Source organism: Petaurus breviceps, unplaced genomic scaffold (assembly GCF_028583685.1).
Source record: "Petaurus breviceps papuanus isolate PSGF00001 unplaced genomic scaffold, PetGlider_PUasm1.0 90775, whole genome shotgun sequence".
Lineage (NCBI taxonomy): Eukaryota > Metazoa > Chordata > Mammalia > Diprotodontia > Petauridae > Petaurus > Petaurus breviceps.
The window spans coordinates 13,051,374-13,078,249 of record NW_027187342.1 but is presented as its reverse complement, the minus strand read 5'-3'; the positions used below and the strand labels follow the sequence as shown (position 1 = coordinate 13,078,249).

The following is a 26,876-nucleotide window of genomic DNA, read 5'->3' as shown; positions in this document are numbered from 1 at the left end:
ATATACTCTTATTTAATGATTTTCCTCTTGTATAGCTAAATAAAGTTTTTTAACTGTTGAATGATGTAGCAACAGTCTCTTTCGTTCCAACATCAGAACTAAAAAACCAAAGGACCTGCCTGAGTCAGGCATAGCTCGAAAAACATGATCAAAGCCACACTTTTAAGAAAATTATTTTGATAGAGGTACCAACAAGTTTTTACTATTTTTTTTGCATGCTTAGTAGGTGCCAGGCACTATGCTTAACACTTGAGGATATAAAGAAAGGTAAAAATGGTTGCTGCCTTGAAGAAGCACACATTCTAATGGGAGACAAATGTGTAAATAACTAGGTACGTATGAATATGAAAGAAAAGGTAAGTCATTTTAGAAACATACCATAGTTAAAATGGTAACCTTGTCTTTTTCTTTGGGAGGGGCTTTCAAGCCTACCTTCTGAAAGAATCACAAGTCAGAAAGAGGTAACAACCTAGTTAATCAAGCCAGTGTGATCATCAAACTTATAAGCCCCCCATTATGAACACCAAATCCAGTAATCAACTTTCCTTATGGGACAAAACAATAACATACTGGCCCAACTAAGTGCTACAGAATGTTGTTCACTGGCTATGTAACATAAACCTCGCACTAATGTATAGCTATGCTTCATTCAACAAACTGAAGCCATAAAAATCTATGCCTTTTGGAGTGAGCTCCCTTTTCTCCTGTTCTTCATTTCACTTTACTTAGATGTCATTTCTGCATTCTCCTTCATTTCTCTTTCACATCAAGATGTAGCCTCTCTCCTTGACAAGGCAAATTCTTCTAACATGCAAAAGTGATCCCATTCCACTACATCTATTCCAGGAGACTGGGAAAGACTTCACCAATTCTTAACAATCGGTTACCTATTTTGACTTTAGAAGGATAAAAATAAAATATGCATGCCATCTTCTCAACTGAAACATGGTAAATTAAAAGTATGTCCAATGCCAACTCCTTAAATAGAGCATCTAGGAAGAGTTCTATAATGTCCATTCTCTCCAATCAGAGCCTGGAAAAGAACAGGCCCAGAGAAGTACTGGGTACTAGAGGTAAGTTTCAGAGTTGATGTAATCTTACTGGAAGATGAGTTTTTAGAGACAATGATCAAGTCCAGGAGAGCAACCAGGTAGGAAATAATTTTCTTTGTGATGTTATTTGGTACTCATCATGTCTAGTACCTAACTAATTTTGTCTTAGAGAAAGTATTCTTGAAGGTACTATACTGTCTGAAAATATCTGTCTCATTTCATAATACTAAAGATTGTTTTCTCATTGATTCTCACCATTCTCACCTCTTCCCACCTTTGCCATGAAGTCACCAAGTATCAAAGCATTATACTGACTTAATTTGGAAGTTATTAATGAGATCTTCATAGAATTTCTCTACCTCTTCATCTGATACTTATGCACACACTGTAATGATTTTCATGGTGGTCTGTTAACAAATATTAAGAATGAATATTGCAAAATGAGATGACCAAAGTTCCTATTAAATGTGTATCATCATCTTTAGACATAGAGTAAAGCAAATTCCACCTGGTCATTTCCTCTATAAAGTATCTATATGCTTTATGGCAGAGACCTTTTATCAAACCATAACTATATGCTACGCACTAAGGACAAAAAACAAACAAATAAGTCACTGTCTGCCCTCAAAGAGCTTACATACTAAAATATAAAAGTTTGGGGGGCAAGGAGGAATGGACTCATGGTATAAGTGTAACAGCATATATACAGAGCCAGGAAGTGATATGAAAATCTGATATGAGGCAAGATAAGGAAAAAGCTCATCTGACTCTAAACGAAATTTTAGAGCTAAAGAGCCCACAAAATGACAGAGTGAAACACATCTCCAGGTGAACACAGTCTAGCAAACCAAAAGGAAGGGTCTATCATACCGGGCTGAGAGCTAAGCACAGTCTAGCATGGGCCAAGGCATGTCAAAATGGCCAGAGTAAGCCTCAAGGGACTGAACCACTGGCAGCGGTGGCAGTTTCCAGACTTCTCAAAACACAAATGCCAAAGACAAAGTAAAAGGTCAGTGGGGAACTCTCTTGGACCAAGGTGAGAGAAGGGCAAGGTCTGGCCCCAGGCCTGGGACAGTGGGATTGGCAAAAGCATCAGGCATCTGTTTGAGTATTGTGGAAACACAACCAAGAGAACACAAAATCTAGCAGCTTCTACATTAAGGGACTGAATGGCTTGGAATATGATATTCCAGAGGTCAAAGGAGCTAGGATTAACACCAAGAATCACATACCCAGAAAAACTGAGTATATAATTTAGGTGAAAATAAGGACATTCAATAAAATTGAAGACTTTCAAGCATTCTTGATGAAAAGGCCAGTACTGAACAGAAAATCTGACTTTCACATACAAGAAGCAAGAGAAGCATGAGAAGGTAAACAGGGAAAGAGAAATCATAAGGAACTTATTAAAGCTGAACTACTTACATTCCTACATGGAAAAAGGATATTTGTAACTCATGAGATTTTTCTCAATATTAGGATAGGGGATTGTGTGTATATGTATGTGAACGGAATATGGATGTATATGTGTCATATGTGTGTATGTGTATATGTATATGTGTATATGCATATGGACAAAAGGCACAGGGCGAGTTGAATATGAAGGGATGATATCTAAAAAATAAAATTAAGGGAAGAGAGAGGAATATATTGGGAGGAGAAAGGGAGAGACAGAATATGGGAAATTACCTCACAAAAAAGAGGCAAGAGAAAGCACTTACAATGGAGGGGAGGAGCAGGGAAGGAGGTGAAAGGGAATGAGTCAACCTTACTCTCATTGGATTTGGCTTAAGGAGGGAATAACATACACACTCAATTGGGTATCATACTCTGCAGGAAAATAGGGGGAAAGGGGATAAAGGGGAGGGGAATGATAGAAGGGAGGGTAGATTGGGGAGAGGGATAGAAGCAAACATTTTTGAAAAAGGACAGGGTCAAAGGAGAAAATATTAATAAATGGGGGGTGGGATAGGATAGAGGGAAATATAGTTAGTCTTTCACAATATGACTACTAATGGAAATGTTTTGCAAAACTACACACGCATAACCTATATTGAATTGCTTGTCTTTTCAATGGGGGACAGTGTAAGGAGGGAGGAAGGGAGAAAATCTGGAATTCAAAGTTTTAAAAACAAATGTTAAAAAAATTGTTTTTACATGAAACTGGGAAATAAGATATACAGGCAATGGGGTATAGAATTCCATCTTGCCCTATAAGAAAGTAAGGAGGAAGAGGGTAAGGAGGGCAATGGGGGGGTATGAGAGGGCAGATTAGGGGGAGGGGTAGTCAGTATGCTTGCCATCTTGGGGTGGTGGGTAGGGGAGAGATGGGGAGAAAATTTGGAACTCAAAATCTTATGGAAATGAATGTTGAAAACTAAAAATAAATTCTGGGAAAAGATGATATGAGTAAATATTTAGGTCTTAAATAAAAACAAAGTAGAAGTACTCAAAAGGAATATTTCTGAAATGAAATGAATTCTGAAATGAATGTCATAAAATAGATCTTTTGTGTCCAACCTTTTGTACAATGGCGACTGGGAAATGTGAATCTATAAAAGATATTATATTCAGACCTATTAGCAGTTTCATTAATATCAAAGATAAAAAACTCTAATGAATATAAACTAGATATGAAGCATTACATGGTTTGTAAGTCTTATATGTTTGCCATATAAATATTTAAATAGATTTTTATGATCACAAAAATTTAAATTTCATATATATTCTTTCCTTTGATTATAAGAATCAAAATAACTGTGACAGGAATGGTTTATTATTCCCCCCCCCCTTTTTTTGAGGGGAGAAGGCAAGGCAATTGGGCTTGAGTGATTTGCCCAAGGTTATATAGCTAGTGTGTCAAGTGTCTGAGGCCACATTTGAATTCAGGTCCTCCAGACTCTAAAGCCAGTGCTCTATTCACTGTGCCACTTAGCTGCCCTATTATCTCCCTTTTTACTAATGAAAACACTGATCCCTCGAGTTATGTCACCACTCCAAAAAAGGGGAAGAAAAAAAAACTTCCCAAACAACATAGTTTATGAATAGTAGAGCCCATATTTGAATTTAGGTTTTCTGACTCTACACCATCAATCATCAAAATACATTTAAAGCACCTACAATGTATCAGACACTGTGCTAGCATATGATGAGAACTTGAAAGCAAGGGGATCCATAGACTATTGCAATTTAACAAGAGGTGATGAGGCCTAAACTAAGGTGGTAGCTCTATGAGTATGGAGAAAGATTTTTGAGAAGTTCCTTCCTATTGTTCAGACTTTTTAAAATATAGAGCTTAAAAAAAAATTTTAAATGTATAGCTAAAAAAAACCTGTATGAAGTTTATGAAAGAACTGTTTCACAAATAATTTATGAATAAAGTTGCTAATTTTCCAGAGAGAGTATCCGGAGAGAACATTATAAATAAGTGGATTAATTCATCATACTCCTATGCTATGTTTAAGAATAAAAGGGCATACTGAATCAACAAGGCACAATCTAGAATAGGCAAAGAGAAAAAATAGTTAATGGTATTTTGAAATGTATACCAAATACATATGAATTCTTAATAAATTCTCACTTCTACACAAAGGATAAGGAAGTTAGTGGTTTTATCTTTTGGAGAGGGGGAGAAAGAGGGAATGGAGGAAGTGATTCCTGGCTATTGTGATTTGGATAATGGTCACGATGGAATTCCTGTCTTCAGATCTACTCTAGGCTAACAGCCCCCAATTAGTTATGGACAAAAAAACAGGTCCCTATTTTTGTAACAGAGTGATAGAGGGGACACATTTAACAATAAAACTGTGAACACCTTGAAATAAATGTTGCTCTTTGGTCTATTTTATACATACTGAAAGTATAAGAAAATCAAAGCATACTGATTGAAAAAAAATGGTCAATTGAAAAGTATTATAGAATGTGACAAGATTTTTGGGCTGGATGGCAGACACCAAGAAAGAAATAATGTCTGTTCTCAAGAACTTAATGGGGAGGCATATGGAAGATAGAAGACATGTACATTTATCACATACAGAATAAAAGGTAGGGGGCGGCTAGGTGGCGCAGTGAGTAAAGCATGAGCCCCAAAATCAGGAGTTTGGTTCCGGCCTCAGACACTTAACATCCACACAAAAAAACTAGCCGTGTAACCTTGGGCAAATTACTTAATCCCAATTGCCCTCCAAAAAGCAAAAAAAAAAAAAAAGAATAAAAGGTAGTTTCAATTATGAGTATAATCATTTAGAGAGGGAGAAAGTTAACATAGGGGAGGGGTGGTACTGGACAGGCTTTATGAAGAACTTGAGATCTGAGCTACATCTTAAAGGAAGAGAAGAATTGTATGAGACAAATATGAGGAAGAAGTAGAGTCTAGAAATGGGAGATGACCAATACAGAGATCCAGAAACAGGAAAGTATCATATGCAAAGATTAAAGAAAAGTTTAGAGTGCAGGAAAAGAAATAACATATGACACCAGAAAGTAATTTATAAGGAAGCTTGTTGCACAGTCAACAAATACTACAGTGCTAAACTCCTCAAATATATTTTATCCTAGAGAAAATAGATAGAAACTGGAGTTTATCGTGCAGGAGAGTAAAATGATCACATTTGCAACTATAATGAAAATGGACTCGAATAGGTAAAGAAATCAATAAGGAAAACCAATTAAGAGTCCATTGCAATAGTCAAAGAGAAGGTCCATGAGCTGCACTGTCTGGTTTAGTGGCTTCATCATTTCTATTTGAGTCTGATAGCACTAGTCAAGGTGAGTGATAAATGCCTGAACTAAAGAAGTTGCTAACAGAGAAAAGTGTTACATGTAAAAGATGTTATACAGGAAGAAACAGCATCATTTAGCAACTTGAATTCATTATAAATGTAGACTGAGGGAAAGTGAAGAGTCAAGAATAAAAGTAGGTTACAAACTTGGATGCCTAAAAGAATGGTAGTGTCTTCAATGGAAAAAAAGAAATCTAGAAGAGGGGTGGCTTTAAGAATAAAAATAAATGCAATGTGATTCAGATACTGAATTTGAGATATTTCCAGGATATCAAATTTGATATTCCCAAGAAACAGGCAGTTACTTATCTGTAAGGGTCAGAGAGGAGACAGTTGCTTATCTGTAAGTGCCAGTGAGGAGACAGACTGGGGTTGGATATATGGATTTCTGTCTCATTTGCAGAGTGTGAGCCTCAAAAGTTTAAAAAACTTAAGGTAGAAATCACTGATTTTAGAGAGTACACAATGAAAAGTAACAGTAAAATTTTAAAAATTAAACCCACCAAAAAGAAACAAAACTAACATTTCCCCTGTTGATGAATAATCAAAAGACATGAAAAGGCAGAGAAACAAGGAGGTTCAGTGGATAAGAGTACTGAAAGTGGAATTAGAAAATTGGAATTATAAATCCTGCCTCAAAAACTCACTAGCTGTGTAATCTTGGGCACGTCATTAAAGTTCTATCTCGGTTTCCTCATCTGGAAGATGAAAATAATAATATCTAACTCTTATATTTGTTGTCAGGATAAAATAAAATTTATAAAGTGCTTCGCAAATCTTAATGTGCTATGTAAATGCTAATTATTATTACTGATAACTATTTTTAGAGGAAGAACTCCAAGCTATGAATCAATAGCCATATGGATCCACTTGCTACAGTTTTTTAAAAGATCAATCCTAAACTTCTTTCTTTGTAGATTACACCCATTGCTCCTCATTTTGCTCTGTTGGTCCAAAAAAACAAAACAAATCTAATCATTCTTTTACATGACATCCCTGAAAATACTTAAACACAGCATTTTTCAGAGTCTTATCTTCCCTACAACAAACATCCCCAATTCTTTTAACAGATTCTCATGTGATAGATACATGATAACCTTCACCATTCAGATTAACTCTCCTCTAGCTTACCTATGTCCTTCTCAAAATGTGGGGCCTAGACTTGAACGCAATATTCTCTTTAAAAGATCTGACCAGGAAGAAAATAAAGAGAATATTGCCTTCTAGTTTCTCATAAAACAGTCCAATACTACACTAGTTTTTTTAGCTTCCACATTATGTAGATGGTTCATGTTGAACCCAAAGTCACCAACTGTTGTCTAAGCAAGTCCCCTCCTCAAATCTCTTGTATTCATGAATTTGACTTTTTAAACCTACAGTTATATTTATCTTTCCTGCCGATCAGGCACTGAAACATAAATTAAGTTATATTATCTAATCAATTAATTCATAAAGTTTCCTGAAGGAATTCCATCTTTACATCTGCTCAGCACTGTCTATAGTATATTATTATTGCTTAATAAATAATTGTTGAATTTAATTCTTTTGCAAGAGAACTCCAAATAACAATTTGTTGCTTTCTTGAAAGATCTATTTTCATAAGAGGCTCTCCCATTATCCTGAACATTTAGGGTATTTCCACTCCACTTTTCTTAACTATAAACATAAAAGGACATCCTAGGGAAACCAGTTTTCCTGTATTTTTTCTTTCGGGAATGGAATTTGTCTCTTTGATAGTATAGGTTTCATATACTATTTATTTAAAAAAACCCATTTTATAAAAATGAAGTTAGGGAGAAAATATCTATATATATTCTGAATAATGTCAGGGGAGATGTGGTTATTTAACAGCATTCTTTGAAAACTGTTCTTTAAAATAACTATCCTGCTACCATTAAACTTCAAAATATAGCTTAAGAAAGCAAGCCAAAAGATTTCAAAATTCAAGAGATTTCAATGTCAATAGATTTCAATAGTCAACTGCTAAAAACTGAACTGAGATTATATCTTATAAATTAAAAACATCAAAGGAAAATAAATTTTTCACCTGACCTTATTATATAAAGATGAGGAGGAAGTATAAATTTTTTTAATATGTCAGCTCAATTCTTAATAACTCAGACACATTAAACCTCATGGTCATTCCATTAGTACTAAAGCAATTTGATAATAGTATTTTCATAAACTTTCTTTTGAATTATACAAAGAGCATAAATACATAATTATATATGTGTGTATAAATGGCATACATGCAAATTGGTTAAAATAATCCATTCTCTCTTATGGTCACAAATTCCTTATTTTCAAATATATTTATTGCTTGAAGGACTGAAACAGGTCTGTACAATACTCACATTAGATACAACTGTAATAAATGCATGTGCTATGAGAAATGGCAAAGTTTCAGGAGTTCCATATTCAAAGCAATCCTTCATGAGGGAAAGGCCATTTTTTCCACAAAACAAACAAACATAACGAAGCAAGTGCAATGGTACTTCTACATCCTGTGAAGATAGAAGGACATATATAATCATCTGAAACTGTCATGAACTTAAAATTTTATAGCTAACACTTCTAAGCACATCCTATCTTTTTTTTTTGGAGGACAACTGGGTTTAAGTAACTTGCCCAAGGTCAAACGGCTAGGTTTTTTGTTTGTGTGTGTTAAAGTGTCTGAGGCCAGATCTGAACTCAGGTCCTCCTGACTCCAGGGCCAGCACTCTACTCACTGCGCCACCTAGCCACCCCATCACATCCTATCTTAATATAAAAAATTCTAGTACATATTTAACAAGGGACTTAAATGTCAAGAAATTTAAAACAAAAAATGCACTCTACTTACATTCATATCACAGAACGCCCCTAATATATTGCTTTCTTGAGCTGAAATATCCTGATAAAAAAGAAATACAATTAGCTCACATAAGCTAAAAGACAGGGGGTGGAGTTAAGACAAATTAGAAGATGCAATTTTAAAAGGCTATTTCTTCAAGATCAGCAGTTTAAAAAAATTATCTACCATGTTTTGCTACCTTTTATTTGTAAAGCCACATATATCATCAAAATTCATATAAATGAATGTTACAAATAATTTTACCTACTTCCCTTTTCAAAAGCCCAAACTTGTCTTATTAACCATAAGAGAAAATATGCCTAAAAAAATTAAATGACTATATTTAATCCCTCTGTGCTTACAGTATCTGACCTACCATTATGAACATCAATCATTATCCAATAATACCTCATCTACATAAAACTCATTTGTGTAAAGGTAGCTAAGAAACAGATCTCAGGTTAATATAGAGGAAAAACTTCTTAACAATTACATTTGTAAGGTCAAATAAGCTACTCTGTTAAGCAGTAAGCTTGCCTTCAATAAAAGTGTGGGACCAATAAATGTTTATGTAGTGATATTGAAGAGGAATCTCATTCAAGTACCAACTAAAATAGATGATTTTAAGGTCCGGTCTAAGTGAGATTCTATAATTCTATCTAAAAGCAGCATAACCAAGAACCAGGAATTAAAAGAATTAAATTTCTGTAACGTATAGTAACTAAGAGTGTAGGTATGCTACTCATAAGAAAGGCCCTCAATCATCCAGAGTCTATTTTCTCTCTTATCTACTATATAAGCAAGAAGCAGATAAGAAGAAATTCAAGAAATGACAGAAAAGTATTATACTGCTAAAGGCAGATTCAATGACAGAATTCATAAGCGATACATAACTGACAGCAAAGGAATACCCTCTTACAAAAACAAATACCCACAGCTGCATATACAAAAATGGCCAACTAAATAAAAAGGCATATCTCAAACAGTTTAGCAATCTGGGACCACTTACTTAGGGTGAACAACACCCAACAAGTCTTGATGGCATTACACCACAGCAAAAAAAATTTTTTTGGCGATCCTAATGACAACCCTAAGTGTTCAAGGAAATATTTAGGTATCCAATGTCGGCACAGCACTAAGCTGACTGAGACAAAAAGTTTACAAGTTCTCAGTGCCTTCACAGAAGTAACAGTCAGAAGGATGTGACACATTCACAAGTAACCATAATGCAAAATAATAAATAAATTCATGTTATGCCACCACTTATAATACATTTTAAAAAGATTTCTATCTAAAATTGTTAAAATAAAGATAACTTTCCGTGCTTAAATGGAAAAATCTCTTTACTGGAAAACTGATTCCACAAAGATTCTCTTTATTGTACTATGCTATAATTTGTTCCTACAAAAAATCTTGGAAGTTTTAAATTGTATTTTTAATAGTTAAATTTCTACTCAACAAAAAAATATATATTCACATTAATAGTTTTTATGTTTCTATCTATATCATGCGAAAATTCCTTGCTGCTGGCAGCATACCTATTTCTAGTAGGGCTCTGCTCTTCTAATTCACTGTTTCCAAACTGCTGTTGTCAGAGATATTAAACAGTATAAGCATTAGTACACAGATGCTGTTACATCTATTGTGGCTATTCTCAAGAATTTTGTGCTTAATTCATGTTTCCTGAAACTGTTGATAGCTGAGGGTGCATGATAAAGCAGATGTTACTAAATTATGATTTCAAAAAATAGCACATTCAAAAAGTCTAGACTCCTAAGTGGAAGAGTATCACTAGAAACTTTTTTTTACCATCCTTTTGTTTTTATTTTAAAAAATTTCTTTAGGCCTAGATACTTTCAGATGATTTAAGAAGTATGACCAGGCATTAAGAAAAATATATAAAATTTTATTCCAAAACTTTGTGTTCAGATTTAAGCAAAATACTCTGTTCAAAACTAAGAAATAAGTCCATTTCTAAGACTTTTAACTCTAGATACTTTGTATAATTAAACAAAGGCCTAAAGATTCCTATATCAAATCCTGCAAGATACTAATTTTTGATAGGTGGAAAATAAGAAATATGGGTTTATGCCCAGTCAAAACTAATAACAGTTTCAACTTGTAGAAAAACTGCAAATAAAGTATTTTTATTCAAGTAATATATGCATTATGAATAAAATTGAATAACTAAACGTGCAGCATAAAAACTTACAATAAGCCTACATTACATATAAATGTATCACAAATCATAATCATTCATATAAATAGCATTTATATACTGTTTTAAAGTGTGCAAAGCAATTTATATATGTTACCTCAATTAACCCTCACAACAACCCTGTGAGGTAGGTGCTATAATTATACTCATTTTACAGGTGAGGAAACTGAAGCTGACAGAAGTTAAGTGACTTGTGCAGGGTCACACCGCTAAATGTCTGAAGCTGGATTTTGAAGTCAAGTCTTTCTGACTCCAAAAACAGTACTACACCACCTAGCTGCAACATGAAAGTTAGCATACCGAAATTACTGGAGCAAGCATGAATAGCACGTTTTTACTCAATAAGAACAATGAAAACTATATCTGAATAATTATAAAATTCCAATTAGTAGGATTTCAATTACCATGCATTTATAACCATCTTGTAATTAAAAAGCAATAATCCATACATTTTCATATACTACACTAATACAATAAAATGAAAAGTCAATGTTCAAAATACATGAGATTATAGCATTATAAATTAAAGCCACCTATTTTATTCCTCATCTTGCTGATAAGGAAACTGAGACACCGAGAGGCAGTGACTTTCCTGACTTTAAAGTCAGGCCCTCTGAATCCAAATCCAGGGCATAGTTCTAGCCAAATATTTTTACCTGTTCTACAACAAGAAGTCCTATCATACTATAAAATACTGCTTTTCTTAACTTAAAAATTTTTTAAGAAAAGAATAAGACAATGAAGAAGCAAAAAATGGAAAACATGGTCACAAAACAAGAATAATTGGGCTAGGAGGATACATGAATTCTCCCAATTTCCCTGACAAAGTGGTATGACAGATAATGATTACATTTTAGTAAATGATAATTACTGTAGCATCTAAAATAAAAATTAGATCACTCAACAAACTGATAAAAAATTAAGAAAATTCTTAAGACTGCAGTCTAAATATTATCGAGCATAATGTAAAATTCAATATAAGGATTTTTCCATTTGGTATTTGTCACATTACCAAATGTACTCAAAATAAAATATTTTACTTATTATAAAATATCTCATAACATGAACTCAATATAGTATTTCAAAATAAAGCACCCGAGTACAAAATCTGTGCATATTTAAGGTTTCACACAATTTATCTATACCTCATTTGAACTTCACAATAACTTTATAAGATAGAAAAAACTCCATTTTCCATGTAACAGAGATGTTAATATCAAAAAGCTGGTAAGAAAGCCTCAAATGGGGAAGGATGACATAACAGTCCTTACTTTAAGTAAGGACCTGAGGGTACAATCTCATCTAGATTAAAGTACCATTAACTTTTACTTTTATTCATGCTTCTATTGTTAGCATACAAAATGCTAATGATAATAAGCATATTATGGGGGAGATCTTTCGGGAAATTTAATATTGATTCAAAAATTCAAAATTGTACTATATAGGAGATTCTGACCAAAACAGTTTTTAAAAAATCAATCTTAGATTAATCTTTTGTTTCCCTATAACCGTATCAATTTTCCCCTCTTAACGAGTTAATCTGTGCTCATCTTTTAAAGAACTGAGAAGCCTTCACTCTATGAAGTCTTATGTAACATCTGAATCAGTGATGACTTTTGCACTCTGGGACCTGAAATCTTTGTTTGCCAACTAATTCTCTAATGCATATTTAATATTGTATTTTAATTTCATAAAGGCAGAAACAATGTCTTAAATGTCTTCCCCTAAAAATCTAGCAGAATGCTCTGTACACACAATAAAAAATGTTTGATAAATGAATGAAAATGAGATCTCCCTCTCTTCAGGAAGGATCTACATCAAAAGACTTTTTTTTAAATCTTTTTAAAAATAAATGACTACTGACCTGTCAGAAACCCTTCAGAGGAAAATAGAATAAAGGGTCTTAAAGGATGGGAAACTAAAGAAAGCCAGTTTGACATAATGATCTAGCTTCTAAGTCAAAAAGGTCTAGGATCAACCAGATCACTTCTGACATAATTCATGCTAAGTGACTCTGAACAAGGTATTTAACCTCTCAGTGCCCAAGGCAATACTGTAAGATTAAAAATTCCAGAGCAAGGGTTTATATTGTATCAGAATCCCTCTTTCAATGGAATAACTGGTAAAACTATATAAAAGTTCATATATTTTTCAGAGATATTGAGGTGGCCCTCTAGGTCCTCAAGTGCAACCCTCTGCAATGTAATAAGAATGTAAATTTTAAAGATCTTCCCTGCCCCTAGGCTAATGTGCACCTGAAGCCTGGGGTGGGGGAGGCTTGTTTTTCAGTAGATACTTCTTGATTGGCCAGTGAGTCAATAAGGTTGTTACATTCTCTGAGCCAGGAGAAGGCTATATAAGCCCTGATGTGTAGCTTTGTTTTGGGGACTCACTTTGAGAAGTGTTCTGTGATTTGATCTGAATTCTGGGAAGCCGTTCTTGAGAGTCCCCCGGCTTTGAAAAACCCAGAATGTGGAAACCCAGATGTTGACTGGGTATGGATGTAATGGTTGGACAGTTTGGAAATCTGTCTACTTGATGTTTCTGTCTTGATAATTATGCCTGTATACTTTGAGACTCAGGGTGCTGACCTTTTCTCCTGAATAAGGTAAACGATATATGTCTGACTGATTAAAGTAAGCTTGTTAACCCATTTTGAGTTGCTTTCCTTTAGCAAAGCAGATCCAAGAACCTGTGGTAGCTGCAAACCCTGAGGACGCTTGGGGTGCTTGCTGCTACAGTGCCCAAGGCAATACTGTAAGATTAAAAATTCCAGAGCAAGGGTTTATATTGTATCAGAATCCCTCTTTCAATGGAATAACTGGTAAAACTATATAAAAGTTCATATATTTTTCAGAGATATTGAGGTGGCCCTCTAGGTCCTCAAGTGCAACCCTCTGCAGTCAGTTTATGATGTTTACAAGATATATAGTTTGAGATATTTAACAGGCAGTTGAAATCTTCCTGATCTATTCCCAAAATTCTTAACTTCAACTACCTTTCAGCTAAGTTACCAGCAATAATATCAAGCTCTGAACCTTTCTCTAGATTCACACAATATGATTATATCAACCAATAAGCATTTATTAAGCACCTTACTAAATGTCAGTTATTGTACTAAACAAAGAATAAAACAATTCCTACTCCCAAGGAGTTTACATTCTAAAAGAAGAGACAACAAGGACCTATATAAATGCATTATACACTGTAAATATGAAATGAACAGCTATATACAAAAGTAGTTAAATACAAGGTAGTTAGGAAAAAATGTGCTATCGGTTGAGGAGTATAAGAGCATTCAAGGAAAAGGCAGTGTGTGAGCTGAGGAGAGGGAAGGTCCAGAGGAAGACAGGGAGGGAGTGCACACCCAGAGATAAGGCCAATGTAGCTGGGTCTCACAAAGGAGGAGGGGAGATCCACTAAAAGAAGAAAAATAGCTTGGGGCCAAGCAATGAAGGGCTTTAAATGCTAAACAGGAGTTTATTTCTTATCAGAGGTAGTAGGAGTTGTCCTGAGTAAAGGAGAAACATTTAAGTAAAATAACTTTGGTAGCACTGTGAAGGATATACTGGAGTGGTAAAAGACCAGATGCAAGAGGACCAACTGTTGCAATAATTGAGGTGAGATGTATGGGGTAAAGGCTTATGAACTAAGGTGGTAGTTATGTCAGTGGATAGAAAGATTTGGGAGTAAAAGATTTGTAGTAGTAAAAATATCAAGATTTTGGAGGAGTGCTATGGAAGAGTTTATGAATTTTTAGTAATAAGCACAAAACAAAATCTACAATTAATTACCATCGTCATTCACTATTAGTAAAGTTTGTGAATCCAAATATGTATACCAAAAATCTTGCTAATAAATATCAGTAATGCCCCACTATACCTTAACTCTTTTTATCTCACACATTTGGCAAAATTCATTCATTCAAAGGCTTCAGGACATATAAAAGACTCTATAATCTGTATTAATTCTCATCAATTAGAGAATATACCAATAACTGAAACAGGCAGACTGTTTGCATTTAAATAATCCAATGATCAATCTAAACAGCAAACTATAATTCTTGGTTACATAACCATCACAAACATAAAAGTATATTTCACCAACTCACTGTCTGGCTTCTGAGAACCCTTGCTGCCAAAAGAAGTCTTCTAGGGTAAGAACCTAAATTGCCTGAAGAGCTTCTAAAAATGCTCCAAATGACAGAATTTGTCAAGTACTTAGTAGATGTCATTGCCTCCTAAAATTCACATACTAAAAAACCCTTGCTGTTACTAAGTTTCACAAAAGGAAAAAAGTAGATAGAATAATTATAATAAATCATTTTATCTTGATAATGGAATTCCCAAACTCAATGTTACTTTTTTTTCCTAATAAATAAGGTTCAAAAAAATTATTCTCAAAATTCAATGATTCTCAAAACAAGAGAAACATTAAAAAACAAGAAGGTATAACATCAGTAACAGTACATAGACCAAAGAAAAAGTAATGAGATCACTGTAAGAGAACAAGTTTCTACATATAATCCCATAAAAAACAATAGATATCATTTTTTTTATTTCAAATCAAAATTTTTCATCTTAAAGGCAATATTTGAAATACTGAAGAATAGGAACAAAACCATCAGTATAGCATTATTAAATGGATATCTTGTTGTGGAAATGATTTCAGTAATAAAGTAGTAATCATTTTTTCACATATACATTCTATACAAGTGGAGTTCAAATGTTTTACTATTATGACTTCTCCAAGAAAATTAGCAAAATATTAAAAAAAAAATACCTCTATTGTAGGATGAGTGTTATGCTTGTAAGCAGTATATAAGGGAAACTGAATCTGAAAGATTTTTGCCACACATAGCAAAAGTTTTTCCTTCTCATCTGTATTCCATAAATTAAAAGGATCAGAACTCTTCGTAGACTCCTCCTCCGTCAGGCTACAAATCCTTGTAGAGTCTATTTTTTTCTCTGATTTTTGTCTTTCTATATTTTCTTCTTCATGAGACTCTCTTTCTACATTCAATGGTTCCTCAGCTTGATTATTCTGATCTTGCCATGTTGAATCTATGTTAATAGTGCAATGTTTACAGAGCTGGTCCCGAAGCGCTTGAACTTGGGCAATCACTAAGTTAATGAGAGCACATACTACTTGGTTAAAAATCTCCAAGTGCTTATACTCCTTAAAGCAGCATAGACATTGCCTGAAAAAGAGAAATCAAAAAATATATTTGTTTCCATGAATAGTTTTGAATTACAATTAAATCATAAATATGTAGAATGCTAGAGAAACACTGAAAAGTTCTTTCCTTAATCAAAGTTTCCTCAGTTAAATAACTGAGAAAAACAGAAAATTTAACAAACTTTGGTAAGCACCTAATGTGTGCTAAGCACTGAAGAGACAAAAAAAAAAAATCCTGACCAGAGACAAAGAAAATTAAAACATCTAAAAGGAACTAGTTGCTAAAAGGATTAGCTGAGAATTTTAAAGCAGGCTTTTTATTTAAGACTGAACCAGAAATGACAATATAAAATGAACTATATAAAACAATTAAATTCCAACAAAGTGTAAAACAAAATATACATTTCCAAACCCCTTTTAAGTCCCCCTCAAAAAAAAGAAAAGAAAAAGAAAAGGATGACATAAACCTGGAAGAAAGAATAAATATAGTGAGTGAAAGAACTGGGATCCAAAAGAAAATACAACAAAGGAACTAAAGCTATCAAGATGAAATTTATAAGGGATGTTTCTAGGACCTGTACCCCATCAGGATGAGTGTTAAGCATTATACTTGGGTTCAAACATCTAAATGTATAAGCAAAGTATAGGCCCAGGGAGACAAGAGAATAAAAAAATAGGTCTAGTGAAAAAGACCTCAGTATTCAGGAGGCTTTCAAGGCAGCAGTGTGATGTGGCAGTCAAAAGAGCTAACCACACAGCAGGTTCTACTTTATAAGACTTTCTACTGTACAGCAGAAACACTAGTATCAAGGGCTACAGGCCTGACTTATGTTACCTATTATTTTACTTTTACTGGCATAAATAAATAGAATAATTCCGTGAGCACCACCAGCTAAAGATGGCCTTACATTTATTAAAATGGCAAAAAAAAAAAAAAAAGGGCGCAATAATAATAACAACCATAAAAATGATCACATTTTGTTTAACCTCTTTGATCCCTATGAAAAAATACACTGGCTCTTTGCATAAAATATTCTTCAACAAGCCTAGGGACCAACTACATCACTGAGAAATAAATACAAATCTCAAGCATAGAATGTACATCAATGCAACTTTAAACACAAAAAGATTTATTTTTCAACAAAACTGCACCAGCAAAAGTTTGTTTTTAACCTAGGCAATGTAGACATTCTGACTACCAATGGTAATTTCAGCTTATTCCATTTCCACAATTTTGTTCAAATAATGTTTACTGCTATGAGGATGGAAGTCCCAAAGTTCAGTACAGAATATAGAACTGTCTCCTAACAGAAGTCTATTTTTTTTATCGTGCATGCCTATCAGAAATAAACAAACACATTTGACCACAGTCCCCCCTCAAAGTATGTATGCTTACATACACTCATTTATCTGCATGACTACAAGATCCACTGTCCACCCCAAAAGAAAAAAGGGGGGGAGGGGAGGAGAGGTTTGGAAAGTAGGAGACATTGGAAATAAAGGTAGAAGAGTCTCAATCCCCAGTCACTGTCCTGTAATACAGGCACCTCGATACAAGAGGAGATAATTTTCAGGCAAGAAGAAATCCAGGGACAGGGAGTAGATACAGAGGCCTTCGGGGGAGAAGAATTTTCTCAAAAGCACCTTCAGAGACGGGGTGAATACCTAAGTAGCAGTTGCATTATAACTGACCTTAGGGGCATACATACAAGAGGCAAAATGGATTAAAGGCAAGTGTGGGTGTTAGAGACCAGTCTACATCTGGCTAATACAGAAAAGATAAGAGTTATCCCATCTTGCCACTCTCTAGTACTTCATGCACTCCCTTTAGTATTAGGGAATTTCTGAAAAGGAAACACCCACTGACAATGCAGATAAGTCCCTTGCTCCCCTTTTTCTACAACTTAAAAAGTCTTGGTTGCCTAGAACACTGAGAGGTTCTTACCCTGAAACTGTGTCAGAAGAGGGCCTTAAATCGAGGTCTTCCTGATTTCTAAGGTTAGCTCTCTAGCAAATATACCAAAGATAATCTATAGGTCCTTTCTTATCTACCTAGAAAATTCTCAAAACTACATTAGCCTAATCCAGGAACTATAGGAACACAATTACAAAACAGTTTTCACACAAATAAAATATAAATAACTGGAAAAGCATCAGTTGTTCCTGGGTAGATTGAACTAATTTAACAAAAATAACAATTCTACATAAATTAATTTATTCAGTGCCATACCAATCAAAATACCAAAAAGTTATTTCATAAAGCTAGAAAAATAATATCAAAACTCAACTAGGAGAACAAAAGGTCTAGAATATCAAGTGAATTAAATGAAAAGAAGGTCCTAGCCATACCAGATCCTAAATTATATTATAAAGCAGCAATCATCAAAATTATGTGGTACTGGCTAAGAAAGAGGGGTAGATCAATGGAATGAGTTAAGTACACAAGACACAGTAGTTAATGATTACAGCAATCTACAGTTTGATTAACCCAAAGACCTCAGCTTCCGGGTAAGAACTCACTATTTGACAAAAACTGCTAGGAAAACTGGAAAACAGTATAACAGAAACTGGGCAGAAATGTTTGACACTATATACCAAAATGAAGTCCAAATGGGTTCACAAATTAGATATAAAAGCTGAGACTATAAACAAATTAGGGGAACGAGGAACAGTTTATCTGTCAGGTTTATGGAAAATGGAGGAATTTATGACCAAATAAGAGACTGAGAATATTATAAAATGCAAAATGGATAATTTTGATTGTATTACATTGAAGAGGTTCTGCACAAAGTCAATGCAACCAAGATTAGGAGGGAAACAGAAACCTGGAAAAGAATTTTTATAACTAGTATCTCTAATAAAGGCCTCATTTCTAAAATATATAGAGAACCGAGTCAAATTTACAAGAATACAAGTCATTCTCCAAATGATAAATGGTCAAAGGATATGAACAAGAAGTTTTCAGAGGAAGAAATTAAAACTATCTATAGTCACATGAAAAAATCACTGTTCATTAGAGAGATGCAAATCAAAACAACTTTGAGGTACCACATCACACCTACCAGATTGGCAAACATGACAAAACAGGAAAATGATAAATGTTGGAGAAGATGTGGGAAAGTTGGAACACTGATACATTGTTAGTGGAGTTGTGAGCTGATCCACCATTCTGGAGAGCAATTTGGAACTATGCCCAATCACTGCACCACCTTACACCCCAATTTGTATTCTTATTAAATAACAAACTCCAAATCAAAAAACAGAATTTTCTGAGTAGGAAATGGGCAAGAGCAACCCTACAAAGCTTAAGAAGGTTTATGAGATGAAGTTCCAAGAACAAACTACATAAATCTGTCAGACAAAGGTCATCACTATGAAGCGGGTCAGGTAATAATTTTTTTTTCCTGGTCACAGCAACTGAATATGACCATCTTCCTGAATGTAATGTATTGTAGTCTACATAGGTAGTCAACAGACCTATACCAGTAAGATCTGTGATACCAGAAGTAATAAAATAATATATATAAAAGCAAAAGGACATGTTAATAAGCAATAAAAAGCACCAGAGATTTTTACATTATAACAAGTCTATAATAGATGCTATCATTTATAATTGGAATTTTATTGCTACATAAAACAGAATAAAGCATGTTTTATTTGCTTAATTCAAGTAAACATGAAAGATATTTACAAACTGTAACAAACTGAAGCCTAGGTATTTTTTTAAAAACCTGAAACAAGGGAGGGATGTTTTTGTCATTCCAAAGTAACACTATTAATCTCTTCAGTTCCAGATACGTTGGGATAAATTAGTATTTGGCAATTTTTTATAAAAGTTTATATTCCAAGGTAGGATTTAGTTTTCTTTTTGGTTAAAAAAAAGTATCAAAAACTAGGAAGGGGGTATAAAATAATATAAATTCTAAATTAGTTCACTTTGTAAATTTTAATAGTTTAAGCTCATAGATTTTAAAATTAGAAGAAACAATGGAGATCACCTAGTCCAAATGCTTTTAGAAATATTTAAAAAAATCAGAAAAAGTCAAGTGGTTTGCCCAAGATCAGCATGTCAGAGAGATTCAAAAGCATGTCACAAGATCACAGAGCCCAGATTTAGGGATATAATGGATCTCAGAAATCATTTAGTCAAACCTCTTCATTTTAAAAAAGGGAACCTATGACCCAGAAAAGTTTTGTTTCTTGTGCAAGGGCACAAAATAATGAGCAAGAGATGGCCCTGGGTTGATCTCTGAAGGAAACTATGGGGTCTGGAAATGCTAATTATAGCAAAAAAAAAAAAAAAAAAAAGAAAAGAAAATTTTAAATGACAGAGAAGAGGTAAAATTAAACCTCTTTGAACACAATATAATAATTTAATTAGAAGGGCTTAGAGAATCACTGAGGACAGTTAGGTGGCACAAGGCCAGGTCTCAAATCAGAAGGAAGTATCTGAGCTCAAATTTGGTCTCAGACACTTACTGGCTTCGTGACCTTGGGCAACTCACTTATCCCTGTTTTCATCTGAAAAATGAACAGGAGAAGGAAACAGAAAATGCCTCCAGTACCTTTAGAAAACCCCAAAAGGGGTCACAAAGAGTCAGATACAACTGTAAAATGACAGTAATAGTCCAATCCATTCTTTTTGTTTTTTTATATATGAGAAAATTGAGGCTCTTTTTCACACATGAGAAAACTAAGACCTAAAGAGTTTAACTGAAATTCCTTATCAAAATCATAGGTACAAATTGCCAGAGACAGGATATGAACCTAGACCCTTTAATTCCAAGGCAATATTCTTTCCATTCTATCGTAACACCTAGAAAAGAGATACTTCAGAAGATGCTAAATGTCATACATATCAAAGTACTGGAAAGGCCCCTACATTGCAAACATAAGCTAACCAGACATAAGTTGAGAAATGAATACAAAATGCTTTCCTACAAGATCTCAAGCATCTAGCAATCTATCTCTTCCTACTATTTAAGTCCTATCTTTAAATAGACTTCTTGGGCAAAAAAAAAAAAAAAGCTATGAAGCAATTTTCATCAAAAATATTTTTAAAAGCAAACTAAAACTTAAATGTCACTAAAACATCATTTCAAAAAACATTTACAAGTTCTTTAATAATTATGTAACACTGAAGTTATGAAGGTGGGATTTATGCCAGGAATGCAGGGATAAATTTAACATAAGGAAAAGCATTAACATAATTAATTATATCAATAACAAAAGTAACAAATCATATAATTATGTCAATATAGAAAAGGCTTGACAATATACATTTATTCCTATTAAAAATACTTGAAAACACAAGTATAAATGGATTTTTCATTAAAATGATAAGCATCTACATAAAATAATAAGCAAGCATTATTTGTAAATGAAGATAAGCCAAAAGCCTTCCCAATAAGAACAAGAATGAAACAAGAATGCCCATTATCACCAATAGTATTCAATATCACATTAGAAATGCAAGCAATAGCAATAACAGAAGAAAAAGAAATAACTATTTTTTTTTTTTTGCAGATATGATCTCATACTTGGAAAATCCTAAAAATTCAACTAAAAAGCTGGATAATTTTTTTTTTTTGCTTTTGGAGGGTAATTGGGGTTAAGTAACTTGCCCAAGGTTACATGGCTAGTTTTTTTGTGTGGGTGTTAAGTGTCTGAGGCTGGAACCAAACTCGGATCCTCCAGACTCCGGGGCCTGCGCTTTACTCACTGCGCCACCTAGCAGCCCCAATAATTAATATTTTTAACAAAGTAGCAGGATATAAAATGAAGCCACACAAAACGCCAGCATTTCTATATATCAACAACAAAACCCTGCAAGAAGAAATACTAAGAGATACCCCATTTAAAATAACTGTAGACAGCATAAAATACCTAGAAGTATAGCTACCTAAACAAACCCAGGAACTATATATGAACATAATTATAAAATTATTTTTACACAAATAAAGTCAAATTTAAATAATTGGAGGTACATTAATTGTTCATGGGTGGGTGAATATATATTCACCCAATATAAAGATATAAATCTTTAGAGATTTATATAGAGCCAACATAAAAATGACAATTCTACCTTATCTATTCTTTATTCAATGACATCCCAAGTCAGTTACCAAAAAAAACTGTTTTGTTGCTCTATATGAAAAAAAAATTATCCATCTGGAAGAACAAAAGGTCAAGAATATTAAAAGAATTAATGGGGGGCGGCTAGGTGGCGCAGTGAATAGAGCACTGGCCCTGGAGTCAGGAGGACCCGAGTTCAAATCCGGCCTCAGACACTTAACACAAAAACTAGCCTTGTGACCTTGGGGCAAGTCACTTAACCCCAAACTGCCCTCCAAAAAGGAAAAAAAAATTAGTGGAAAAAAAAACAGTAAAGGGAGATTGAGTAGTCCCATATCTTAAACTATATTACAAGGTAGTAATTATCAAAACTATCTGGCAATAGTTAAGAAACAGAAAGAAGTATCAGTAGAACCGAGAAGGCATACAATACACAATGGTAAATAATTATAGGGACTTTGTGTGTGACAAATGTGAAGTTATTTAAGCTTGTGGGATAAGAATTAACTATTTGGTAAAAAACTGTTAGGAATACCAGAAAGCAGTCTGGCAGAAACTGGATATAAAGCAATATCACACCATTTAGCTAATATAAGGTTAAAATGGATACATGACAGGTATAAAGAGGCATATAAGAAAATCAGAAGAACACAGAACATACTGCCTATCAGATTTATGGATAGAATAAAAATTTATGAATAAACAATAACTAGGGCATTGTAAGGTGTTAAATGGATGATTTTGATTAAATTTAAAAGGTTTTGTAGAAATAAAACTAATGTATCCAAGATTAGAAGGAAGGCAAGAAACTGGGGGGAAATTTTTATAGAACGTTTTCTAGATAAAGGTCTGATACTCAAATATATAGAGGATTTTGTCAAATTTTTAAGAATATGACTCATTCGTCAATTGATAAATAGTAAAAGGATATGAACAGGCAGTTTTTTGACAAAGAAATCAAAGCTATCTCATAGTCATCTGAAAAAAATGCCCTAAATCGTTACTGATTAGAGAAATACAAATTAAAAGAACTCTGAAATATCATCTCACACCTATCAGGTGAAAATGATAGAAAAGGGAAAGGATAAATTTTAGGAGACATGGAAAAATTGGGACACTAATACACTATTGGTGGAACTGTGAACTGATCCAACTATTGTGGAGAGCAATCTGGAATTCTACCCAACGACTTATAAAACTATTTATACCCTTTGACCCTGCAAAACCACTAGCAGGTCTGTATCCCAAGGTAATCAGGGGAAAAGGAAAAGAATCCATATATTCTCAAATATTGAACTGGAAATTGAGGGGATGCCCATTAATTGAGTAATGGTGAAAAAAAAATTGTGGTTTATGATTGTGATGGAATCCTACTGTGCTTTAAGAAATGATAAGCAAGCTGATGTTAGAAAAACACGGAAAGACTTGCATGAAATAACGAATGAAATGAGCAGAACTAAGAAAATACTGTATACAGTAAGAATAATATTGTTCGAAGAATTACTGTGAATGATTAAGTTATTCTAAATATTATAAATACTGTAATAAACTATAAAGGACCTATGAAGGAAGATGATATCTAATTCCAGATAAAGAACTGATAAATAGAAGTATGCATAGTATGGTTATAGATACACACACAACAGTGTCAAATGGTGGCCCTTCTCTAGTACAGGGTAGGGAAGGAGAGAGACAGTTCAAAACTTAAAATGTAACCCCCCCCAAAAAAAATTTTTTTTTAATTAAAAAAAAGTTATGCAGAGTAAGCAGAGTGACAGTTAACATTTTTGCCCAGATCATCCAATATACCTCCTCCACAACAACCTAGAAAACATGCCAGACCAAATGCTCATCAGGAAAACCAAGAAAAAGTCAACTTGCCAGTCAAGAGTAGCTTAGGATTATAGAAAGGTCTGTAGACACTGGGACGGGGGTACTGGCAAGGAACAGAGCAATAGGAGCATTTTGAAGCTCAGGAATCAATTTGCCCTTCAGACTTATATTTAGACATAAAAGAAACAAGAAAGCCATAAGACACTAAACAGAAGCTTTATAAAAGTTTGATATGACAGACTTCTGTAGAATAGGAATAGAAAAAAGGAATATGCCTATTTTTCAGTTGTGCATGGCACCTTCACAAAAACTGACAATGCATTAGGGCATGAAAACCTCACAAACAAATGCAGAAAAACAATTATTAAATGCATCTTTTTCTGACCATAAGGCAATTAAGTTACATTAAAGGGCCTCTGAAACATAGGCCAAAAATTAATTTGAAGTTAAGTAACGAGGGATGGCTAAGGTGGCACAGTGAATAGAGCACTGGTCCTAGAGTCAGGAGGACCTGAGTTCAAATCCAGCCTCAGACAACACTTAACACAAAAACTAGCTGTGTGACCTTGGGCAAGTCACTTAACCCAAAATTACCCCCCCAAAAAAGCAAAAAAAAGAAATCAAATAACATAAGCCTAAAAAATGTGTCGAAGAACAAGTTATAGAAACAATCAATAATTTCATTAAAGATAATAACAATGACATCACATACCAAAATTTGTGCGATTCAGACAAATTAATTCTGAGGGGAAATTTTATATCTCTAAATATTTACAGCAATAAAAGAAAAAGGGAAGATCATTTATTTAGTCATACAACTAAAAAACTAGAAAAAGAAATTTTTAAATCCCTATTTTAGAATCCCAAAATAGAAATTCTGAAAATCAAAGGTCAAAATAACAAAAATAAAAGCTTTAAAAAAATTTTTTAAACTAATAAATAATAACGGGAGCAGCTATCTAAAAAGAAAATAATAAACCTTTGGCTGCTTTGATTAAAAAATGTAAATTACCAGTATTAAAAATGTAAAAAGTAAATTCACAACTAATGAAGAGGAAATGAAGGCAATTGATAGAAACTACTTTGTCCAACAATATCTCAATAGAACTGATAATCTAAATAAAATGGATTATTTACAAAACTATAAATTGCACAGATTAACAGAATAGGAAACAGAATACTTAAATAACCAAAACTTTAAAAAAGAAAAAAGAAATTGAATGAGCTATAAATGAGCAACCTAAGAAAAATACCCAGGACTAGACAACCTTACAAGCAAAATCTAACAAACATTTAAAAAGAAATTAATTCATTTACTACACAAACTGTTTTTAAAAACAAGAAGGAATTCTTCTATGACACAAATATAGTCTATTCTAAATGAGGGAGAACAAAAACATAAAGAAAAAAATTTCCATAATGAATATAAAAATAAAAAATTTTATTAGCACACTACCAAGGAGATTATAGCACATGACAAAGAGTATATACTATGGCCAGGCTGGACTGATGCCAAGAATACAGGGCTGGTTCAATAGCAAGAAAACTGTAAGCATATATGACTATATTAATAATTTTTTTGGCTCTATGATTTAATTCTTTGGTATTTTATTTTGTCAAAAGCTTTTATAGCATCTAATGAAATAAGAATGTGAATCATATTCAAATTCAAAATTAACTGGAACAATAAAAGGAAAGAATATCAAAGGAATCAGTGAGAAAATATGCTATGGAATGTAATCTAGCAGTACCAGGTTTGAAACTATACTACACAGCTATAATCATTGAAACAAATAAGTATGAAGTAAGAAACAAAGAGGTTGGTCAGTAGAACATATTAAATACACAATATGAAGAAGTAAATCCTGCTTCTGACACTTAACACAAAACTAGCTGTGTGACCTTGGGGGAGTCACTTAACCCCAACTGCCCCACTTTCCGAAGAAGAAGAAGTAGTAGAATAAGTAAATGACTACCACTATCAAATATTTAATATACCCAAAGATATCAGCTATTGGGGAAATAAATCACTATTTGGAAAAATAAATTGTAGGGAGTAAATTAAAGGGGAAACATGGAAGCAATATGGCAGACATTGGTATAGCATCTCACATAACATACCAAGATGAGTTCAAAATGGATGCATGAGTTAAACATAAGGGATGATTTTACACAGAGCAGAGAAGCTATTACCTATACCTGTCAAATAGCAGGTACTTAATTAATGTTTACTGACTGATTAAGATCTATGGATAAGGGAAGAGCTCATAATCAAACAAAAGATAAAGAGGTTCACAGGAAGTAAAATTAAAAATTTTGATTCCATAAAATTAAAAGATTTTGCACAAACAAAATCAATGCAACTAAAATTAGAAAAAAAAGTAGGAAACTAGAAAACATCTTTGCAGCAAGTTTCTATGGATCTTATTCATGTATACATACATACATGTATAAATCATATTCAAACAAATATAAATATCTGAATAGAAGAATAAGAGTCATTCCCCTATAATAAATGGTAAAGGATATGAATAAATAGTTTTCAGAGGAAGAAATCCAAACTACCAATAATCTTATGAAAAACAAAGCTCTAAATCAATAATTATTCAAGAAACGCAAACTAAAACAGCTCTAAGGTACCATCTCATATTCATTAGACTGGCTAAGATGACCAAAAAAAGAAAAAGATAAATGCTAATGAGGATATGAGAAAACCAGTAGCCCAGCAATGCACTGTTGGTGAAACTGTGTACTACTTCATTCTAAAAAGCTATTTGGAACTTTGAAAAATGAATATACAGACAGCCCATCCAATTAGCATTCACATTTGCCTGCAAAGCTTGCATAAGACACAAAGCATGAGCCCACAGTGTGATAACGGTGCCCCAAAAGTTAACATGACCTTG

The 26,876-nt window shown here is 33.5% G+C and overlaps 1 protein-coding gene across 3 annotated transcripts in view; it reads right to left on the bottom strand.

The window, feature by feature from the left end:
• USP34 (ubiquitin specific peptidase 34) overlaps nt 1-26,876 on the bottom strand; it is a 322,401-nt gene that overhangs the window by 220,410 nt on the left and 75,115 nt on the right. For all 3 annotated transcript variants that reach the window (XM_069069036.1, XM_069069034.1, XM_069069035.1), the window contains exons 3-5: nt 15,667-16,084; nt 8,676-8,726; nt 8,188-8,337 (exon numbers count right to left, since the gene is read on the bottom strand). In XM_069069036.1, the coding sequence (XP_068925137.1) occupies nt 8,188-8,337; nt 8,676-8,726; nt 15,667-16,084 (619 nt within the window). The remainder of the gene's footprint in view (nt 1-8,187; nt 8,338-8,675; nt 8,727-15,666; nt 16,085-26,876) is intronic.